The sequence below is a fragment of the Malaya genurostris genome, chromosome 3, assembly GCF_030247185.1.
Source record: "Malaya genurostris strain Urasoe2022 chromosome 3, Malgen_1.1, whole genome shotgun sequence".
Classification (NCBI taxonomy): Eukaryota; Metazoa; Arthropoda; class Insecta; order Diptera; family Culicidae; genus Malaya; species Malaya genurostris.
In genome coordinates this window covers 239769045-239791695 of record NC_080572.1, presented here as the reverse complement: position 1 = coordinate 239791695, position 22651 = coordinate 239769045, and the positions used below count along the sequence as shown (strand labels likewise).

Sequence of the window (22651 nt, the reverse complement as noted above, 5' to 3'; positions counted from 1 at the left end):
TAACTAAAAAAAACTCATAAAACATAATATTAAATACTAAACAATCCGCCAAATTTTGTATTGCCGATCTGGATGGGCATTTTACTATACCGAACTCGAGAATTGGTTTTTTGTGTGCATGTGTCGGTTTTGCACGATACACTTTGTTCGATGATTTATTATTGTCGCTGCAGCACGAATCTGCAATTCGCTGGACAGTCCAGCGCAGCGACGTTGCCGAGCGACGTCAGTTGAACTGCCATTTCCTATACATCAACTGATAGAATCATGTTACTTTATACATATTTTGTTGTCTTGTTTATGAACCACGTGCTTCAACATAAATGAATACATTGTCTTGCCTCCACTATCGAAGCACATAACGATGGAATATTACTTTCTGTATGCGCTTAAAGTTGATAATGTATGTTTGGGAATCAATGGGTTTGACACTGAACGTTACAAGGGAGTGAATTTTCGTACAATTATGAATGATTAATATATCGCATGGCAGTCTACATACCATTGGGGCACAGTGAACTTCGCTGGAACAACATAATCAGTCGAGAGAGACGTCGCTTCCGATTTTTATCTGCATGCACAATACCTTATTTTGGCTCTGAATTTCGTCTTAATGCTCGTTCAATTTTGAGTTATCTTAGTTAGGTTATCTCATATTAAAGAAAATTTATCATAAATTACTGATCATATATCCGATGATATGGAGAAAATATTCACCATAGTAAAGTAATTTGAAAGAAGATTAAAAATCATATCGCTATTCGACAAGTAGGTTTGGCATCCCTGTTCCTATTATCGTAAATGGACTGTTTCAGCCGATCCAACGGTTTAGTATGTAATAAACTAGCGCAAGTGTTCGAAGAGTAGTGCACATTTGTAGCGACTTATAGTCGCGATGATATCTCGTTTTGTTGACAAACAATAGTGATATGACCAAAGTAACTGTTAACAATTTAACAGTATAGTGTAAGTGTTCTGATTTTCACCATGGGCCAATGCTGCTGCTCCTACTCATCAGATGATGAAGATGAGAATATATTCGATCAACGGAATAGACCACAGCAGGTTCAAATTCAGCAACAACAAAGGATTGTTCCTCCTTCGCCAACAAGGCCAATTGCATTCATTTCGATCGAGGATTATACGGATGTACCACCCCCACCGATTCTTATGTTCCAAACTACGACTACAACTACAGCAAGAAATGTTTTCCCGCATAGTGCCAATAATCATCAAAGGGTCTTACGACCGAGTATAAAGGGAAACGTTGGACACGGAAAGCCCACCGGTCACGGTTTAATAACCGGAGCAGGACGAATCGCCAAAGGGAACTGTGATGCATGCGGTCAATCGGACCACATAAAAGCAGACTGTCGTTATCGAAATCGATTATGTTTCTACTGCCGTGAGGAAGGCCACATCATCTCGGTGTGTCCCGCTAAAAAACGACAACGTGTGCGAAATCACGTGCAAAAGAAACGACACCAAACATCGACAGCCCGTCACATGAGGCATAGATTTTAAGTTTTATTGCCGTTCGTTTGCATGTGTATTTGTTACTTGAACCACAAGTCAGCAAGTATATTGTGTTTAGAGTTAAGCACATTTATGAGTTCGAGAAATAGGATAAACATAAAAGCGCTCAAAAGTAAACAATCATTTGATTTGTTCTGACTTACCGCCAAGAGTGAGGAGAAAATCCTGGGCATTGATCTGGACAGTTGTCACACTCGGCTCCGTCGAAGATTTCGTTGATGATCACTCCCTGGCAGGAAAAAAAATAATGTTAGCGTTAGATAATGGATCGTTATATTTTCATTTTTTACTCTCTAGTTCAGTTGACGATTGAAAAGGGTTCAGTTGTAAGTACGTGACCGTAAAAAGTGAAATGAGACATTCATGGAATATAATGCCACAGAGCTAACAGTTGAAGCTACACTCTTGAGAAAATGAATTATCTTTTGGAATGTTTGTTTCTGAACAAGATTTATGCCCAGTTGCAATTCAACCTGACACGGTTCATGTATATTTTCATGCTTCCGTTTTAAATAATTCAACATTCGCAGTTTTAATAAAGATTTTTCCTAAGAAAATAAGTTGTTTTTTTCCGATGCAGTATTTATTTTCACTTTCGGTTCAGATGATATCCAATAAATTCAGAAAACAATACGATAGTTCCATGCCAAAGGGTTTAAGGGGCTGTCCATAAAAGACGTCACGTCGCAAGGGGGAGGGGAGTGTTTCATAAAACGTGACCTTTTGTGACAGGGGGAAGGGGGGGAGGTTTTTGGAATGTGACGTCCAATATTTTCAATGAGCGCATTTTTGAAATAACTAATTATATTACTGCTTTGCCCTATTTCTTGAAAAAATCTCCACAATAAACGTTTACATTCTATAGGAAAACGTGTATTTGTTAAAAGCCGTAAATGAATGATGTAGGAAATCATTTCTGTTGTGATCAGCTAAAGTGCACGGAGGAGCGAGTAAATTAGTGAAATTAATTAATTTTGCCTAATATGAGTAAAAAAAAAGATGCCTTCAAACGGTTTAACTTAAGTTATGCACTGACAATTTTTTCAGTAATTTGATTTTCTAGCATTAATAATAGTATATCATAAGAATTTCTCTTATCTGATTCTGATGCAGTTTATTCAATTGTAATCCATTTGAAAAAGGGTGTCATGTCTTATCTTGATCATATGTGATTTTCCTCCACCAACATTAAAGCTTATCGAATCATCCAATGATTGGACTTACATAAATCAAGAATCATTTTAGCTCAAAATCACTACCCATTGTGTGACGGAAGATCAGTATCAATATTGATCGATGTGATCTAAAATTCACTGATCAACTGATCATGGAAAGATTCTTCGGCAGTGATCTCGTTTAGATGAGGTGTTGGTCTTTATTTTCTCAGCCCTGTATGCTACACTAAGGAAATACTATTCTTTACCTAAAATAATAATATATCTGTGTACCCCTAGGAGGAATAAAACAGATGATTTAAATGTTTCATCAATTCCAACCAAATACTTTTAATAATTTATATAATTGATATTAATAAAATAATTCCGATGATATTGTAGTTTTAGGGATATTTTTTAATCTAATGACAGCATGTAATAAATCGATTTTCCCTCATATTTGTATGGTTTGTCATACATATTGAGAATGTATTGAGATGAATTTTATTTATTTTGAATTCGTGACATGTGACATAGGGGGGGGGGGGGTGTTGGTTCTCTGCTTCTGTGACAATTTGTGACAAAGGGGGGATGGGGAGTCAAAAATCGTCAAAAAAAGCGTGACGTTTTTTATGGACAGCCCCTAACTGCAAATGACAAATGTCTCTCTTTGTTTACTTTTTCTTTCACGATTTACCGAATTTATGTTATTTTTGGCACCCTAATCTTCGATAAACTTTCAATTTGAAACTACAAGTTTTCGATTTATATTAGAAACTTTCAAGAAATTGCATATGGCTCCGTAATAAACAAAAGAAAAAGTAAGCAAAGAGAGGCTCTCAAAAAATCGCGAGAAATACACCAAGTTTCATCGCACTGGTGTGAAGCAACATGCTTACACGTTGAGAGTTCCACTGGAAGTGTAATTGTTGGATTTAATTGATTGTATAGTACTTTGTTCCCGACTAGCGGACCTTACACGATCATTGAAAGTGTCATTACTAAAAAATAATATCAAAAAATAATTCTCGTGTAAAGGACTTCACACATTTCAGTTCCGTGACGGTTCAGTGAAAGTGGCTTCAGTGCACCGTCAGTGTTCTTTTTTTTGTCGGAATACTTCCGTTCCGTTTCCGTTGCGGCATAGCAAATGCAGTGACATACCGGCTTCAGTGAAAATGAAAAATATCGGTGACGACGAATTTGAGTTTGCCGGACGGACGCTACACTGACGGCGAGCTGCACTGAAACGGCACTGTGTCGGATAGGTGAAACTTCGCAAAAAAAACCGCATAACTCGGAAAGTTCGCATAACTCGAAAAATTCGCATAAAAAAGACCTTAGTGTAAAATCAGTATCCGTGCACGGTGTCATGCCGGCACTGAACCGGACCGGATAGGTGTGAATAGTCCTTAAGGGCCGCGACTCTTAAAAAACTGCGAGTTAGTATGTTCACATTAGCGGTGATATCAAGTGATATACAGATATACTTGATATCCGATGATATCATGTGCGATATCACTTGATATCCCATACAATTTGATGTCAACGCGTATCACCATTTTGGCATGATATACGGGATATCATGTACGATATCATCTCGAGTTTTCAAAAATCGCAACTAGCAACACGGATAATGGCATTGAACGCACTTATTTATGAAGGTCACTTTGAGAGTGACAATAAACAATCATTATGATTTCGAATTTTTCAACGAATACTTGCGTTCGGAGACCATTAAATGCAAGACTTAAATTATTGATGGAATTGTAGGAGAGAAAAGCAATATTATTGATCTTACTCCTAATGGGAACATTCAATATGACAACTTGATTGTCAAACGATATCATTTCGATCATATGTGAACACTTCCACGTGATATGCGTATCATCTTGGTATATCAAGTGATATAAGCGCTAATGTGAACATGGTATCAAACAAGCCTGCACTGGTAAAAATCGACACACTAGACAGAAATATTTTACACTTAAATTCACCGCTTTTGACTCGTCACTTTTACTGCAAGTGTAAATCACCTCAAATCTATTTAAATGCAATCAAATAGATATCACAGATCCTTCAATAAAACATCAGATTCACTTCAAATTTATTGCACTTAAAATTTAATTGGCTTTTCATGAAAAATACATATAAACTGATGGAAATACTTTGATTGCAACAGTTTTTACATTTAATCCCCATGTGAAATGCATTTGAGTAATAAACAAATCTTAGCGAATTGTCGGAATCTCCCATTTTTAACTGTAGAACTTTACCTAAGTTGGAAAAGGTAGTCGTGTTTTACAGTTTGGAAAAAATGGAAGATTCCGACACGAATTTTACCCAAAGCCGCATCAGCAAGAGTTTCTTCTGATTGTTTGGGCCATGTTCGATATTTGTTTTCATTTCACGTACTCCGAATAGAGAGGTGAACGTTAATACTGTTTAGGAATTAATAGAAAAGAAAGTAAGCAAAAAGAAAGTGACAGCTACTTACTAATACAGAGTTTATTAAATTCACCGAGTTTATTGAATTGGGGTAAAACGGTATAACAAAATTCGTGCGGTCATTGAATTCATTTGTAATCCTATTTTCAGGTCTTTCTTCGTAATATCAATCGATTTTCATCAACCGCAATCAGCCTGCTTTCGGTATGTCAAAAAAAGTTTAACCAGAAATACGACTTATGAATTAAATTGGGGTAAAACGGGTTACACAGGCTAGTACTGTCATTCCCATTGTGTTTAATTGGATCACAGATGTTTTGCACGTAATATGAACCAATATTGGTAGGTCATATTGGATCTGCTTCGGGATTGTAAATCTGAATTCAACATAAAATTATATTTGTGGGAAAATTGGGGTAAAACGATGTATCACGAAGTATGCGATCATGAACACCATCTGTAGATTATTATTTGAGGTTATATGCGAAACACAGAACTGTCTTGTTTAACCAAAATTGGTTCAAACACCGATCAGTAGAACATTTTTTGTTCTGTAAATTCATGGAAGAAGATGACTAGGGGGTAAAACAGAACATACTTTTGACAATAACAAGTAACAACAACACCGACGACAAAGCAATGAATGATTAGTCGGGCGGCGAACAAAGTGTACCTCAATCCTCGCTCAATTACAAAAGAGGTCTTTTAACTAACAATAAAATGACTCAATTGGCACAATGAAGCTGCAATCAAATATAGAGGCGCTGCTTGTTTAGCGATGATACTTTCAGCAAGAGCTGTCAAATCGCTAGGCAAATTTTTAATTACATCATCTTTTTAACGATTTCTTATAAAAACGGGGAAATTCATTTAAAAAATCTTAGTAGAAGTGGAAGAAAAAGTTTTCACTATGAAGTGGTAATGTTGATCAAAATTTATTGTGCGAAAACTATCGTTTATTAAGAATTGAGCATTATACTTGGTTCAATACCATTTTTCAAATGCCCTGAAATAACAGATAAAACATCCAAAATAAATAGTACACGATCGCTAAACATTCTTGTACTCGAGAAATTAACATCACACTGGTTTTTGTTTAAAAAACAGGTTGGTCCGAATAAACCTAACCTTACCCAATTTCATACATGTTTAATCGTAGTTTACAGTAAAAAAAGTAGTAGTAATCACTATGAAATCAATTTTCTTCTACTCCGAGTTTACTTTTATTACTGATTTTTATTGCTTGTACTATGAAATAAACGAGAAAATCGTTGCAAATCACTGCTACCGATATGAAAATTTTCGGAAGAACAATCCATTTCTTGGTTCCATTTTTCATGTGCAGATGTCGCTACCGGTAATTCAGTTTCGCGGCAATGTGCCAATCGGCCACGTAAAACTTGTACGCAATTCACCCGGCGATAAGACCATAATTAGGTTAAAACCGGGTATAAATAAAAACTTTATAAATTAATTAATTAAATTGTACGCAATTAGGCCTGAATAAAAAATTTTATCAAATAAAGAACATGTTATTATTAGCCTTTCTCTTTCCTCTCGAGCAGTCTCAATGAAACACTAATTTCTTCAGTGAATTACCAAACTCGTCCACTTCGGTTCAGGAAACGCCGATAATATTTAGTGTACTGAAAATACCTTTAGGATAACATCTCCCAAACAGGAAATATTCGCCAAAGCCCTTTTGAATTTAACCAAGGATTAAAAGTAGCTTTTCGACAAGCCTAAATTGACCGAAATACTTTGCGCAATCTTCGAGTAAAAAGAGCGGGCAAATGAAACGTAAAAAAGACAAAAAAAGAAATGCACAGTGGTTCAAAAGCCCAATTTTACGCACGTAATTGATAACTCATTCAAAACGTAGTTTTCGAGGTACAGTATATTCAACAAAGTTGCTCAGAAAGAAAGGCTCCATTTTTTGAAAATTTTGTTTATGTTATTAATCCCCATAAAAGTGAGATAAAAATATTATTTTAGCTTAGGATCAAATTTTATTTATGTGATAAAGACTGTCTCAGAAAGTATGGACGCACTTTGATTTCGCTGTAAATAATTCACAAGTGTTAGATATTCAAATTTTATTCGATATACTGATAATATTAGACTACAACAACAGAATATTTTTCTCAACATTTGGTACTTAACCATTGTAGATTAGCTGGCGCACCTTCTTGCGAATGTTCCAATCACTTTTTCCCAATCTTTTTTGGACTGTTGAATGGTTTCGGCTGCCGAGACGTGTTACCATTCTACCTTTGATTTCGAGTAGTGGCAAGAAGCAAGATCAGGCCAGAAGACAACAGGATCCTTGTGGCTTCGAATCATGGGTAGAAGTCGTTTTTGTAAACATTCCTTGATGTATATTTCGCTGTTCATTGAAGCAGTGGTGATGAACTGTTTCGAAATCTTACCGCAGCTACAAATTGCTTGCCAGACTATAGCTTTCTTACCAAATTTTTCGACTTCAATCGACGTCTCGGACTGGTTAAACACTTGCCCTTCTCGCACCGTATAATATTGTGGTCCCGGCAAGGATTTGTTATCGAGTTTTAGGTAGGTTTCGTCGTCCATGATTATGCAGTTCAAAGCCCTGATCGATGCTTCTTGTTTCGGACTACGATTAGGTTGTTTCTGCTTCTTATAGGTTTGAAGATTCAAACGTTCTTTAGCACGAGGAACATTTGACTTCGAAGTGCCAGCCTTTAGTCTAGCTCAGGGTCAACAAAGGGGCTAAGTAACTTCTAAAAAGTTGTACAGAAGGTCATTTCAAACAAATTGGCAGAAGATACAATTCCCGTAGCTTGAGTATAATTCATGATACAATGTATTTTCAAGTTGTACAAAATTTTTCATCATTAAAAACTACACAACTTTCTCAAATATACTATGCCACTATCATTTCAGTTTAATGAAATAGAGTCATTTTTAAGTTTTTTTTTTCACATAACTCTAACGTGTTTATCATCAAAAAGCGCAGAAGGGTTCAGATAAGACCACTTACATAAAAAACTACTTCAAAAGACTTTAATACCGTGGTAGAATTACCCGTCTGAGATCGTCTGCAGGTGAGATATGTCTATTTCAATTATTTAAACCTATAAATAGGAAAGGTTAGTATCTTTTTTGTCACGACTTTAAAAAAAGCAATCATCAAATCGAATTGAATTAGAGCCAACTCTGAATATGAATATCGCGAAATGCGTATGCAAGTATGGGCTGAATAGGTCTGTTGTAAAAGGGGTACAGATAAAGACAATAGATAAGCACTAACTGAATTGTAAAGTTTAACGTTGTTTGATCAGTGATCAATGCAATGGGAAATATAATTCAGGAAAGAAAAATATAGCACGAAAAGCTCGTTGATAAATGAAAAACTGAATCATGAAAGGCAACGTAGTCGAACTAACGAATGTTTTGATTCTAATTAGTTAACATTCTGGTCGAATTGAATACCCAAATAAAAAATATTGTACAAAAACAATACGATTTGTTGTTATAAAACCTTACACAATTTTGCTTTGACCATTGAAAAATATTTCCATGTATTGTTATGCACTATTCAATTAATTGTATGTATGTATAGGTTGTTAAGTATCGTAACGATTCCAATCATAAAATTTTCTAATGCTTGTTTTCTTGGAAAACAATCAAATGTACAGTTTGCATATTGTGTACAATAAATACAATTGTGAATCGTAGAAACAATACATTGAATCGTCGGAAATGAAAAAAAAATCTTGTCATGATACAATAGAATGTATTGTAACCCATAGATCTAATTGTGAATCAATTGTTTATTTTTTTTCGGGTAGCCAACCCAACAAAAACAACAAAATCAACGTGAGCTGATCATTCCTCAATGAACTGCTAGTAGCAGTGATGTCATGAAACCAACCCACACGCACAATGTCTAATGAATCTACCGGTTCGGCTCCGTCATCGTTGCACGTCATGCATGCCTAATAAGGTAATTTCCGAATTCTCGGTACAGAACCGGTCCGGAGATTCCGCTCCTTCTGGGGAAACTGGATCACCACAGAGACGTGGAACAACGATGGTGTGGTGATTGTTAGACACCATGACATCATATTCGGATCGAAATGAGGTCCACTTTCTAAATTTTCGGGGTGTAGAATCGTTAAGTTTTATTTCTCGTTTAGAAAATAAGTGACCGCGGTTAGCAGTATTAATCTACGAAGCGTAATGATTAGCAAGTCTTGATCGTTTCGACCGGGAGTCGATAGCAAATTGAGGGATTAATTATTCCATTAAATCGGTATGAAGAAGCTTTGCTGGTAGGATGTTTCGGTGCTGTTATCGCCCATCTTTTGGAATGATTTCTGAAATTGCTGGAAGCGACTACGACGTTCCTGCAGGTTCGTTCCGAAAGTGTACTTCGGTAATTCACCGGAATCTTTTCGGTTTTCCTTAGTTGGAGAGCTGGGCTTTGAATCGTGCTTGGAGCGATCCGAACTTAACCGTGGGCTAGCAATACCGACAGGCTTGTGGTTGGCCTGTTCGTATTCTTCTTTCAGGGTGTTGTAGGTATCGGAACGGAACGGCGATGGTCGGTCATATTCCACCCTATGAGTGCTGGTTGTTACGGTATATGATCGACTGCTTTCCGGATCGTAACGTTCCTTCCGGGTGGTGTTGATTAGAATAGACTTGTTTCGATCAGGAGAACGCGTGCGGGTCAACGTTGACGACGGATTTTTGTTGACAGTACTGTAGCCCATTTCGATCTCCTTCTGGCGCATCTTCAGATAGCTGTTGTCAGTGGGATTCTTTTTCAATTCTAACGTTTCGAACGGAGAATGACTGCGTTCACGAATGTGGACCACGCTCGTAGGTTCTTTTTTCTCTTTCTGGTGCCGTTCAACGGTGGAATATTTCTTCGTTGGTGAGCTACTTCTTTCTCGTTGTCTATTTCGCGGTGTTGCACTTCTTTCATGATAACTTCTTTGCGAGGAAGAACTATGCTCTATGTTTGTCTTTTCCAGCAAGGAATCTCTTGAGCCCTGTCTTTTCTTTCGGGTTTTCAACTTTTCCTCGTCGTCTAGTTTGCAGTTTATTCCAATATCGCGGAACTTCGGTACGTACGTTTCGATGGAGGAGTTGGAATCTTTGCGTCCAGTCTTTTTGGAATCATGCTTGAATAGACTTTTCTCGAAACGTCTGATAAAACTTTCCACTTTCTGAACGGGTTTCGAAGATTTCAGTGACTTTTTCCGATAGGTGTTTGAATCTATTACCGTGGGTAGCTTTTCCGAGGGTTCATGCTTTTTAGCGCCAGGCGAATCGGTTGTGTATTCATGGGAAACATGTTCTAAAACAAAATGTTTATTATCATTTCGCAAAAAACTATGAAATCACTTACCTTTCTGTTTCTTTTTAGAATATGTATTCGTTTTAGTTTTTTGCTCATCATCCGACTCGTTAATTGTAAACGTATCACTTCTGCTGATAGCATTTCCGGTTCGTCTTTGCTCGTGTTCCCGATCGTGTTTGGTGAAGGTGTTCTTTCTTAATATCCCTGCCGGTTTCGGAGCCGTATCGTAATTATCGACAAACACAATTATCGGTGCCGGATTTTCCTTGCCGTATTTATCCTCACGACGCAGAGTTGCCGAATTGCTTCCCCGTCTACCAGATCCAATACCGCTGTTTCTTCGGCTGGCATACGTTCCATACCCGGGACGATCCTGTTCGGACTCGCTGGTTATCAGTGTCCGGTCACTGGAATTCGGTCGACCACTCGAGGATCGCTCATTCACAATACTTCGGCTACTTGGTTTGGACGATTTCGATTTACCATTACGTTGAGCGTTGTAATTGTTATTTGTTAGATTGTTGCGGATACTCCGTAGAAAAGACATTCTGCTGAAAATGATTAATATCAAATTATTCGCTCAAACCGGAGCCCGGAATTGGAATAATTTGTTGTAGTGCAATATACAGTCGGTGATCGGTTGGATCTTGCATTGTGTTGCGTTGTGACGATGGACTTGGTGAATTGTACACTAATATCATGTTTTTTTTGCTTAGGAAATGGTATCATTCCAACTAAAATCGAACTTGTCAACAGCATGATAATCACTATTGCCAGCCGCTTCCGTCTTCATCGTTCACAGGAAAGGTTAAATGATAAAAAAGAGAGAAAGTGTTGAAGCTTCACCTGTTTTACGGAAGGACGACGGCTCATCACTCTTTTCGATAGGTGTCGCGGAGTTGGTTATTTAGACAGGTATATATCTTGGATATATTATATATAACTTCAAAAAGTATTTTCTAGCAGCGTTTTTATAAACGAAAATTCAAAATTTCGATAGTTCAAATTATTGTGGGTTGTACCGAGAGATACTCTTTGTTTCCCTTGTGACAATGATTAAATAAATACAATTTATTTTTTGTTGTGGAATTTTGAAATGTATCCTCGTTATTTTCTTCCACTTTCCGGGGCTTTTACCAATGATTTCTGTTTCGCTATCTGAACACTCTTCGAGTACCCAGCATTGTATAATTTGACTCCTAGGAAACTGCACGAAGCAACCGAACTCCAGACAAAAGTACCATTCGTAATCAAAACAATATGATACTTAATTTATACGTTGAAAATAGTGAGAAAATGATTAAATTTTCAACAGGAGAAAAAGGATACATACATCGTTTCACGTGTAGGGTAACAGACGTATTTTGGCTCACTTTAGGATTTATTTAATTTTGGCCTACTTTGTAAAAATATCCACCAAATGTTTCAGTATCTTTGAAAAACCCTTCCGCAATAGGTAATTTAATATGATTAGCTTCAAATTGATGCACCATGGGTTACTTAACATCGGTTAAATCCATAAAGTTTGTTAGGTGTGCCAAACTATATTAGGTGGCCAAAATACCTCTGTTACCCTATTCATATTGAGTTTTAATTTTCTTTATTTACTGATTTTTCCGGATTAGGATCATCTTTTTTTAAGCCAAATTTTCATGAAATTGAAGAATTCTCCACCTAAATATTGCTTGGAACTTTTACATGAAAACTCACTTTGGGCGCGTTGCAAAACAATTCTACAATCCCTTGAACAGTTCGTAATTTTTTTTTCAAATCAAAACGAATGAAATTTAATTCGCGGAAAATGTTGACGTGAGCAGAAGCAGAAAAAAAATATGTGATGAAATCTCTTCTCTATAAATATGACGAACTTCGTGCCAACTCGAATGAAAGTTTCATTAACATTTCACTGCTTTTTCAATAAAAACTACTGGGAAAATTCTTATCGAGTCCTACACAGAAATAAAATTGATTTGAAAAATTCAAACCCATTTTTGATTTTGATAACATTTTTCCCAAGATTGATGATTTTCCTTCCCTGCAAACCGTTCATACATTGCAAGATGAAAATATACAAGGAAATTTTTTTTCAAAATATAATCCATTTCTTGTCCAAACTGAGTTTTTTTTTATCCAATATCTTTTTAGTAAAAACTAAACTTAATCGAAAGTCATAATCATACATCATTCCAATGAATCTCAATGTGCGAATAAAATTCACCGAATACCCTGTTACTAGTTGCCCGATAATGGAGGAAAGTGCTTGATAAGAAGAAGTTTTGTTAGGAAAACTTTTTTTCGGAATGCCCATCAATACAATATACGGAAGGTTGGCGGGAACATAATTTACAGATCGGCTGAAAAGTTCGTATCATTTCTATGAGAGGGCGCCACTAGAATTAAATCCATACCTATTTCAGTTAGTACCAACCTTCAAAAGATACGTGTATAAATTTGACAGCTGTCTGATTATTAGTTTGTGAGATATTGCATTTTGAGTGAAGCAATTTTTTATATTGTGAAAAAAAAAATGGAAAAAAAGGAATTTCGTGTGTTGATGAAACACTACTTTTTGATGAAAAAGTGCCGCCGATACCAAAAAATGGCTTGATGAGTGTTATCCAGACTCTGCACCGGGCGAAGCAACAATTCGTAAGTGGTTTGCAAAATTTCGTACTGGTCATATGAGCACCGAAGACGATGAACGCAGTGGACGTCCAAAAGAGGCTGTTACCGATGAAAACGTGAAAAAAATCCACAAAATGATTTTCAATGACCGTAAAGTGAAGTTGATCGAGATAGCTGACACCCTAAAGATATCAAAGGAACGTGTTGGACATATTATTCACGAATATTTGGATATGAGAAAGGTTTGTGCAAAATGGGTGCCGCGTGAGCTCACAATCGATCGAAAAAACAACGAATTGATGATTCTGAGCAGTGTTTGGAGCTGTTATATCAAAATAAAACCGATTGTTTTCGTCGATATATAACAATGGACGAAACATGGCTCCATCACTTCACTCCAGAGTCCAATCGACAGTCAGCTGAGTGGACTGCACGCGATGAACCGAACCCAAAGCGGGGAAAGACTCAACATTCGGCCGGTAAGGTTATGGCGTCTGTATTTTGGGATTCGCATGGTATAATTTTCATCGATTACCTTGAAAAGGGAAAAACCATCAACAGTGACTATTATATAGCGTTATTAGAGCGTTTGAAGGACGAATTTGAAAAAAACGGCCTCATTTGAAGAAGAAAAAAGTTTTGTTTCATCAAGACAATGCACCGTGTCACAGGTCGATGAAAACCATGCTGAAATTGAACGAATTGGGCTTCGAATTGCTCCCTCATCCACCGTATTCTCCTGATTTGGCCCCGAGTGACTTTTTCCTGTTCTCAGACCTCAAGAGAATGCTCGCTGGTAAAAAATTTAGAAGCAATGAAGAGGTAATCGCTGAAACTGAGGCCTATTTTGAGGCAAAGGACAAATCGTACTACAAAAATGGTATCGAAAAGTTGGAAGATCGCTATAATCGCTGTATAGCCTCTGATGGCAATTATGTTGAATAATAAAAACGAATTTTGGCACAAAAATTTTTCAGCCGAACTGTTATCTATGTTGGGACAAAATTTCATTCAAATAAAGAATGGCGTTTTTTTTTTGTAATTCGACTTCAAATGTTTTAAGATCCATTTTTTCAGTGTAAAATTCGATGCATAATTTTTGCAGTGTATTCATCCCAAAACTTTTTGTCTTATTTTGAGAACATCGCCAGCAAAATAATTTTTTATTGGATTTGTCATTTTTCACTCTATTTATTAGCAAAAAATGGTAAAAATGTCTAATCCTTTTCGAAAGATAGTCTAGATAGATTTTGAAAATTTTTTTTAGGGAAGTGGCTTTCTGTGATTAAGTCTATATGCAGCCAACTCCGAATACGATTTTGCGTGAAATTCGTGAAATGTTTAGTTTTGTGAATTAATTTTAAAGTCAGTTTTTTTCAGTGTAGGACTCAAGATGGAAGTTTTTCAGTATTTTTATTGGAAAATGTTACTGATCCTGTGAAAATCAATAGTATGATACTTTTTTTGTAGGCTTTTTCATTTTTCGTCAAGCTATTTGAATAAAACTGGTTAAAAAAGCTTAGCCCTTTTCAAAAGACAGTCTAGATCAATTTTGGAAAAACAAGTATGCAATGTGACATTTTAGGACAAAGTCAACGTGTCCGGCGAGTTTGATTGAAATCAGAGAAATTTTACCAACTATGAATAGGATTTAGTGCAAAATTCGTCATATTTAAGTCAATTATAAAATGAAAAATTTTCAAAAACTACTTTATCCAACAAAATTTCATGTGATTATGTACATATTTCCATGCGTATGGATATTAGTCATCATGTTCTGACACCCCCTTCAAAATAAATTTCTGAGTACGCGACTGACGTGACAAAAAAAAAACTGGGCTAAACCGGACACATAATTTTCGACATGAAATTCCTAAAAGATTCTTAAATCATACCTTAAACTTAGTAAAACTAGATTTACTATAAATGTAAGCAAAATGTTAAGCAGGGGACTACTTTCGTGAATTTTTTAAGAGTTACAGCTCAAAAAATAAATTCAAATGTTTTGCATAAAATAAAGCAAACAACATTTTGTAATTTTTCGTGAAAAAAATTGAGAAATAAGCCGGTGAAGAAGTATTTTTGAGAACGTTTTTGCTTAGTCAGCGCTAATTACTATGATTTTCGGTGTCTACTGTATTTCAGCTCAGACTAATCAGAAGTCAACAAATTCAAGCAGCATAGTTATAGTAGATGTATTTCTAGACCCCAACGTTTTTGTTTGATTTTTTTTTAAATTTTTTTGAATTTTCGGCAGTTGTTTTAAGTCAAAACGAGAAAAAACGTCATTTTGTAGCTGTGAAACCTCCCCAATGTCACAAAAAACTTGAAGAAAAACGTAGGGGTCTGATGCAGAGCAGCTATATGTCACTATCAACTAGCAACTTTGCATGATGAAGATTGGAAAGCTTATGTCACTGGACTGCTGCCAACCAGGCTTTACCAACCTAAATTCTCTTGATATTACAAACTCATTTGACCGACAGTTTGACCGTAACGAATACAGTTGACGTTGACTTTATTCAGTTTGTCAAGGTCATTTGACATGACTGACAATTTGCAACACTGGTCTGGTGTTGTGTTATACACGTAGTACAAAAAGTGTACAGAAAAAATTTTAAATTTTAAAGGTGACGTAATTCTGCAATCATAACTTACTTAACTTTTTAAATGACGCAATATTCCACTCGGCTACTAAGTACTGCTTTATGGATTTATATGTATCATTTATTCATCAAACAGATATGGGCTTCTGTGGTTCAGTCGATTAACGGACGTGCTTTGTGATCTAATGTTACTCGGTTCAAGTCGCGTTGTTGCTTATTGATCTTTGGGTTTTTTTTTATTTCATTAGATTTTAAGCCATGTAATTTTCAAAACACACAATTTTAAATGTTTCTGAATATAAATTTGTGTGAAATGCGACGCTCTATTTATGTGCATCTAATGGGATGTAAAATCACAAGACTTTTTCGAACTGGGTGTACGCAAAATTTGAAAAAATGGTGAAGAAGTTTTCGAATGACGACGGACACGGATTTTCAAAGCTGTGGCAATTTTTTTTTCTAGGGGCGCATAGGATCTAACACTTTCAAAAAAATCATAGTTTTTTATTTGTATTTTGTCATAATAGAACATATCAAGAATGTTTTTTTTTAATTTTCAAGACAATCGATGCAGATTTCTTGGGCCTTTGCGGTGAGCTCTCGCCTCTCTACAGGATGAGATAAGAAAGTATAAAGTCCCATAAATTCTAGAGTTTTGTTCCGATAGTTTTGAAAATTTCACAGAATATCCTTGAAATGTTTTACTATTACAAAACACAAAGAAATGATTTTTCAAAAGTGTTAGACCCTACCCGCCCTTCAATTCTATGTAAGAATCCAATGAAATAGTCTTCATCAACGACTATAAAACTAGTTTCTGCATAAACTATTTGGTGCAGCAAAGCGTCAAGATACGAGCCGGTACGTATATTTTCCGAAGGATTATGTCCCATGATAAGTTGGAACCAATAGACAATCCATTTGAACATGGTTTCATTTTCTAGGCGAATTTTGAGATTTGGCGAATTTTAAGGAATTTTGAGATTTGGCACCCTGAAGTATTCATTCTTTTTTTTGTGTGAAACTTTTCAGTCCCATAGGATGCGACTTGGTAAATTGGAGACACAAATTAGAAAGATCTTGTTTTGCCCCGGTCTTCCCGACACTGCAATCTTCATCCAAGGGTCGGTTAATGTTTGGATGTTGACTACTAACAGTTTAGCAGTAGAGATGGTCGGGTAATCAATTTCTGAAACCCGAAACCAACCGAAAATAAAATACTGTTATCCGTACTCGATCCGAACCTGAGAATAATTTCTCTTCCAAACCCAAACTCTACTCGTACCCGTACCCAACCTGAACCCGGAAAAGTTCGGGTATTTGGGTTCGAAAACTTAAGAGCAATTTTCTCGTTGCTAAAAAACACCCGTTAAATGCGTACTGTTGCTTTTTGGCAACAAATCAGTATTCGAGAAATAAAACTTCAACAAATGAACTATTCTAACAATATTTTATTTAGATAAGGTGACAAGCGATTATAAATACATTCTCCTACTCAGTGCTTGAGCGGAAAATAGGTATAGAGCAGGAAGACTAGTGTTTAATTAACAGAGATGATGTTTGAATGTATGGTACCGGTCGTGAGACGGCCAGGATGTAGACCATGTTGGATGTAGTTCTATCATGCCTAGTTGTGCTTTACAGCTGTGTCTATCACAAGGCTTAGGGTGACGAAATGGTAGCGCGTATGCACGGAAAGCATAAGAACTCAGGTTCGAGTCTTGTCTCTGAGCGTATCTTTTTCCAAAAACGTTATCTTTTCTGTAAGTTTTTCATTCATTTAGCTTCTCCAATACATCTACTGTGTAGAGTAGAAAAAAACGTATGTAAAGAATATATTTTTTGATACTTTACATATTTGAGTGTTTCATGTTTTATCAATTCCATTAGGGTTTATGATCGTTAGAAAAACTCACAAAACTTCTCACTTAGTAATAATTTAGTGATTTTTTAAATTACATTGAACCTTTGTTCGACAGGGGATATGAAGAAGAATTTGCAACAATGTTTCATAGGCCAGCATAAAGTTTGGGAATGAAAGTCTAATTTAAAACATCAAATAACGACTTTTGGAGGAAATTCTAAATGAGCGCAGTATTCCTGCAGATCATCATCATTAGCCTGTCCTTGAGATAGATACGTATAACGTGTAAACCTCCGGTGTTTTCTGTTGCGTTTAAACTTCAGCAGCTCAAGTGGTTTTTGTCATAATAAATTAATCGCGTTTCGATTGCAGGCTGTCTTTATTGAAATTAGAGCACAAATTTGTTCAGTATGCTATTTCCCAATGCTTTCGACATCAAAAAGCCTACTGATTGACTTAGATATTTGCTTCTCGATGGTGGAAGTGACATTTTAGAAAGAGTAAAAATTTTGCTTGTGCATTGCGAAAATCCATACTACTCTCTCACAAAGTTGTCGGAATTGATGAATGTAATCAAAATTAATGTAATAAAAGTATTTGTCGACAGCCTGTAAGTTCAGATCGGAATGAAATTCAATCCCGGATGTCGCAAAATCGTTATAAAGAGTGGCCCCTGTTACAAGCGGAACTCCAGCTTCTCTAACCTAAATAATGTCGCCTAATGCATCGAACAAAAAAATCTAGCAGATCGGGTCGACTTGTGAGAATGTGTTGACTCAGAATCGTACAATAAGCAAATTAAATCGGTCGTTCGCACAAGAAACTGGGTAAAGTTTGAGTACTGGGTACAGGGTGGTAAAATCTACATCAAGACTTTCAGATTTTAAACAGGTTCCTGAACAGGAATATTCTAATAGTTCGCAAAGAAATATCTCGAATGGCGAGCCATACAAGCATTCTAAGACATGAACTCTTCCAAGACGCCATAGCTCCGCAAAATCGAAATATATTTTACGAATGAAAATTCAAGAAGAAGCAACAGACTGTTGTCAGTGAGATGAAGTTCAAGACAAATTGGTGGATATTCGCATTTGCTAAGAAAGCATGCGCTAATATTTGTTTCATTTGTTTATTTCATTAAGTGTTGATCGTAACAAACTTTATGTTTTTATCTGCTCTTTTTTATGTACTTTCTTATTAATATCACAACAATTGAATGATTCACAATTCACGTCATATTTGCAACTATTAGATTGGCTTGTGCCTGGATTAGATTTAGCAATGGTTTATTGAAAAATTTCTAACGTGCCCACATAAACTTATCATGAATATATTTGCTCTGAGCCTTTATCAGATAGATTCTTTTTTTTTGTGGCGAAGCCCTCTATTTGTGACTCATTACCCACCTATCGACAATTTTGAGCTTACTGCCCACTGAAACTGAGCTGTAGGGACCACTTTGGGAATCACTGCTCTAACTGATGGTTTCATCATATGAGATGTATAAAGGGGCTGAGATAAATCTTCGTTTACGGTTCAATTCCTCGAAATCCAAAACGCGATGTACAGTTCTTATACTTGTTTCATATACTTTTCATGTATAACTTCAATATTAATAATAAGATTAATCTCACCACCAAAGCTATTCAGGAAGCCCGGCTACCCAAAGAAAAATAATGATTTGAATTATTTAATTAGTAAATTTACTAACAAATTTCGCCTTTTTGTGGGATGCGTGTAAAAACGCAGAAGATTCTTTGGTTTCCAGCAGAAATATGCATCGGATTAATATTTCGTCTTTTCATAAGTAGATCTGCATATGGATGAGACCGACATCGGAATTGATTAGCATTTGCACGATTTGAAACAACATGTTATTCCCAAACGAACATTCTGAATTCTAAATTGGTCTTGATCAATAATGAAGTAGCCAAAACCCGGGCGGTCCTAAATGCCAATGCTAATTCCAACTTTCCATCTCAAAATTTGTTTGTAAAACATCTGCCGGTGACATTTAACAAAACATTCCCGGCCTTCCAATATTGTTTTTAAGATTTCCTGTACACCACGGCATGTGCGTCATCGAATCGTCATCGTCATCATCATCTGGACAATTTCCATCACTACTTAGTAAACACCATTTAAAACCAAATCACACAGTCCATGTCAATGGTTTCCATCTTGTCAACCGGACTTCAAATACAAACAAATAAAAAGCCGTCCAACACACATTGCAAAAACCGATTGCCGACTAGTTGCACTTCAGATAGAAGGAAAAAGCTACCTACCTGACGCAGTGCTTCCGCAAATGACTCTCGGATGAAAACCAGACGGACAGACGGACGGACAGACCTTCTTCGCACTACTTCCCTGCACTAATAATCGACAGTTTGCAGCATCTTGAGTCCATTCGCTTCGTTCGTTTATGTGGCCTTGAAAATTGAACGACTGTCGCCCCTTGCCTAAAGCTTGATTGTTGATTCTATCTTGTCCGTACAGTTGAAGATCTGCTGAACGCCAGATGTTTTTTCAAGGGTGCATTCCCTGTTCAGGCCGTCCTTCCGGGTGGTGAAATTATCTTCGACTGTTACCGGACGGAGTGGGAAAGCACCACCCGTTGTTTTTTCAGACGAAAGGATCGCTACCACAGCAGATAACACTCCGATATCGATCCGATCAGGTTGGTGGTTGTGGTTAGTTAGTAGGAGTTAGAGTTTTGTTTTCTTTCGAATGATCGAAGCACAGGTCGCGTGAAGCGCAAAACACTTACTAGCGAGACACGATCGGCGGTTGCGTGACGGCACCTCGGTCGATCGCTGATCGTTTCCAGCGCTGCTGCTGCCTGATCAATTTTGCATATTGCTCGGGGCGGGGGGTTCACCGATGGTACGATGTGCACGGAAGGCTAGTAGATTGTTTAATAGGTCAATAAATAATTGGCAGTAGCTTCCAGTGCGAAAGACGGAGAGTATGGAAATATAGTGAAAACAAGTAATAAATAGTAACTATTTTTATGGATCTTGAGTCTAAATTTGACCACAATAGAGAGTAGTTGCACCAAACGGCGTCTTATTAGGTGAGTCGGTGGATTTTTTCTAGAGATTACTCGGTCCCAAATCAATGAATTGGAGTCAGAAACAATATGATAATAAAATTTATAACGACATTTTTCCATATTCCTGTAAGTGTGGCGAAAAAACTCACTAAGAAAGCATCTATTTCCATCTTATCCTTCGAGTCAATGAATTAAATAGCAGATCTGACTTTAACTAATGGTTTCGATAGGGGATACCGGGGCGAAAATGGCCACAGGGTGGAAATAGCCACTCGTAATAATTCGAACACTAAATGTCACATCCTATGGCTTGTTACCGAAGCATGAGTGGATAATTATGGCGGCATATTAAAACTAGTATAGCATTTTACATGCTTAACCGAAATCAACCAATATCTGCCGAGTTTCTCGTTACAGTGTATTGTTTACGTTTGCTCTGTTGTGAAGTTGTCAATTAAGTTTCAACGAGATAGAAGAAAATCAACCAACTCTTCGTGCATGGATTTTGTTTTCTCACACAGGTTGTTTGAAACTGATGAATATACATAATTAGACCGTCTCAAGGGCTCACGAAAGGGTCCAAGGACGAATGAAAGTACACACCTAGTAAAAATCGTGTAAATTTACGTTTTCTGAGACCGACATATATGAGCGTAAAAAATAACTCAATTTTACAGTAAATATAACATATTTTTAATTCATTCTGAGATACTTTAAAGTGCTAAAACATGAAAATTTACAAGTTTACTTGAACTACGAATTACGTTCTATTAATTGTGTCATATGTAGATTTGCGTCACCGGTAAATTTCATATTTTTTCCTGTGTAGACCACAAGTAAGTAATTGCGATGTAATGTGAATTGAAGCGCAGTGAATGCGGATAGACTTAAGTTGATGTCAGAGTGAAAGCGTCACGCGATGCGTCGAGGCGCGCGCGCGAGCTAGTTGCATTTGATCAAAGCAAACCTGTCAGAGTGAATGCGATGCGGATTAGCAGTACATCGCATTGAATCGTTTCGCTTCGGTCCGCGCTCACTCTGACATCAACCTTATAGTAGCTCCAATACGATTAATTCATTCGCCTTCTTCCTATGACTTTTATCGATGAGTGAATCAAAGAGCTTGGGCGGATATGCACCCAGAGACACTTACACGCACAATTCAGGTGATAAACAAAAACCGAGAACACCGCGAAAAATGACTAAGAGTGAGGCCAGAGAGAAAGCGACACGCGACGCGAAGCGAAACTTGACAGATCGCACGGAGTCGCGCGGTAGAGCTCCGTCCATTCAAGTTCAGCAGAAAAATGACATGTATAGCGTCTCTTACACGAAAATCTATAATGTCATTTTCAATGATCACTAAGTAATGATATTTCAAAATTGTATGGAGAATTCATCATTACTGCCCTTACACGTTCATTACAAATGACATTACTTTTTTGAAATGACACTTTTAATGATCATGTAAGGACTACCAAAAAATTTTCTATTTGAAAGTGGCTTCTACAGAGGAAACGAGTGCCTTATGCCATTATGATTTATGCAAACTGGAATCTTGAAAGACGAGAAATAACATAAAATGAGAAAATTATTTTTGCAAGATTAAAAATTGCTGGTTGAATAAAGTGATAATTTTGTAAAAAAGGTCTCCAGAAATTGAAAAACATTGAACGATTCTGTTATTCGAAAGTAGAAAAAAAGAAATTCATGCAATTGTCGCCTTTTACGACATGGAAATAGGAACCCAACAGATCCATTGTTGGCTATTTTTCCACCGCATTCCACATGGCCTGTAGGCTTGAGAAAAAAAATAGATACTGTGAATCTCCTAGTGAACCCCAGTTTCTTCTGAGCATTTCGACGCTAAACTTTGCAAAAAACAATAATGTTTCAGAAACGAACCAGATTGAAAACCGGCAAAGTTTTGATCTTCCCAAATAGGAACTAATGCCGGTATATTAATGGCAAAATGTTCATCTAGAAATACTACAAGAGAATGTTAACTAATGC

At 36.7% G+C, this 22651-nt stretch overlaps 2 protein-coding genes across 2 annotated transcripts in view; both read right to left on the bottom strand.

Moving 5' to 3' along the window:
* The window catches only part of LOC131435793 (four and a half LIM domains protein 2), a 412903-nt gene that overhangs the window by 353568 nt on the left and 36684 nt on the right, over positions 1-22651 (bottom strand). The window contains exon 2 of the mRNA XM_058603996.1: positions 1680-1765. Within this exon, the coding sequence (XP_058459979.1) occupies positions 1680-1765 (86 nt within the window). The remainder of the gene's footprint in view (positions 1-1679; positions 1766-22651) is intronic.
* LOC131435795 (serine/threonine-protein kinase PRP4 homolog) lies at positions 9268-20362 on the bottom strand. The gene is made up of 3 exons (XM_058604002.1): positions 19872-20362; positions 10537-11039; positions 9268-10485 (listed from the first exon to the last, which is right to left on the bottom strand). Exons 2-3 carry the CDS (start codon positions 11033-11035, stop codon positions 9425-9427), a joined length of 1560 nt encoding a protein of 519 aa, XP_058459985.1. The 5' UTR covers positions 11036-11039; positions 19872-20362; the 3' UTR covers positions 9268-9424.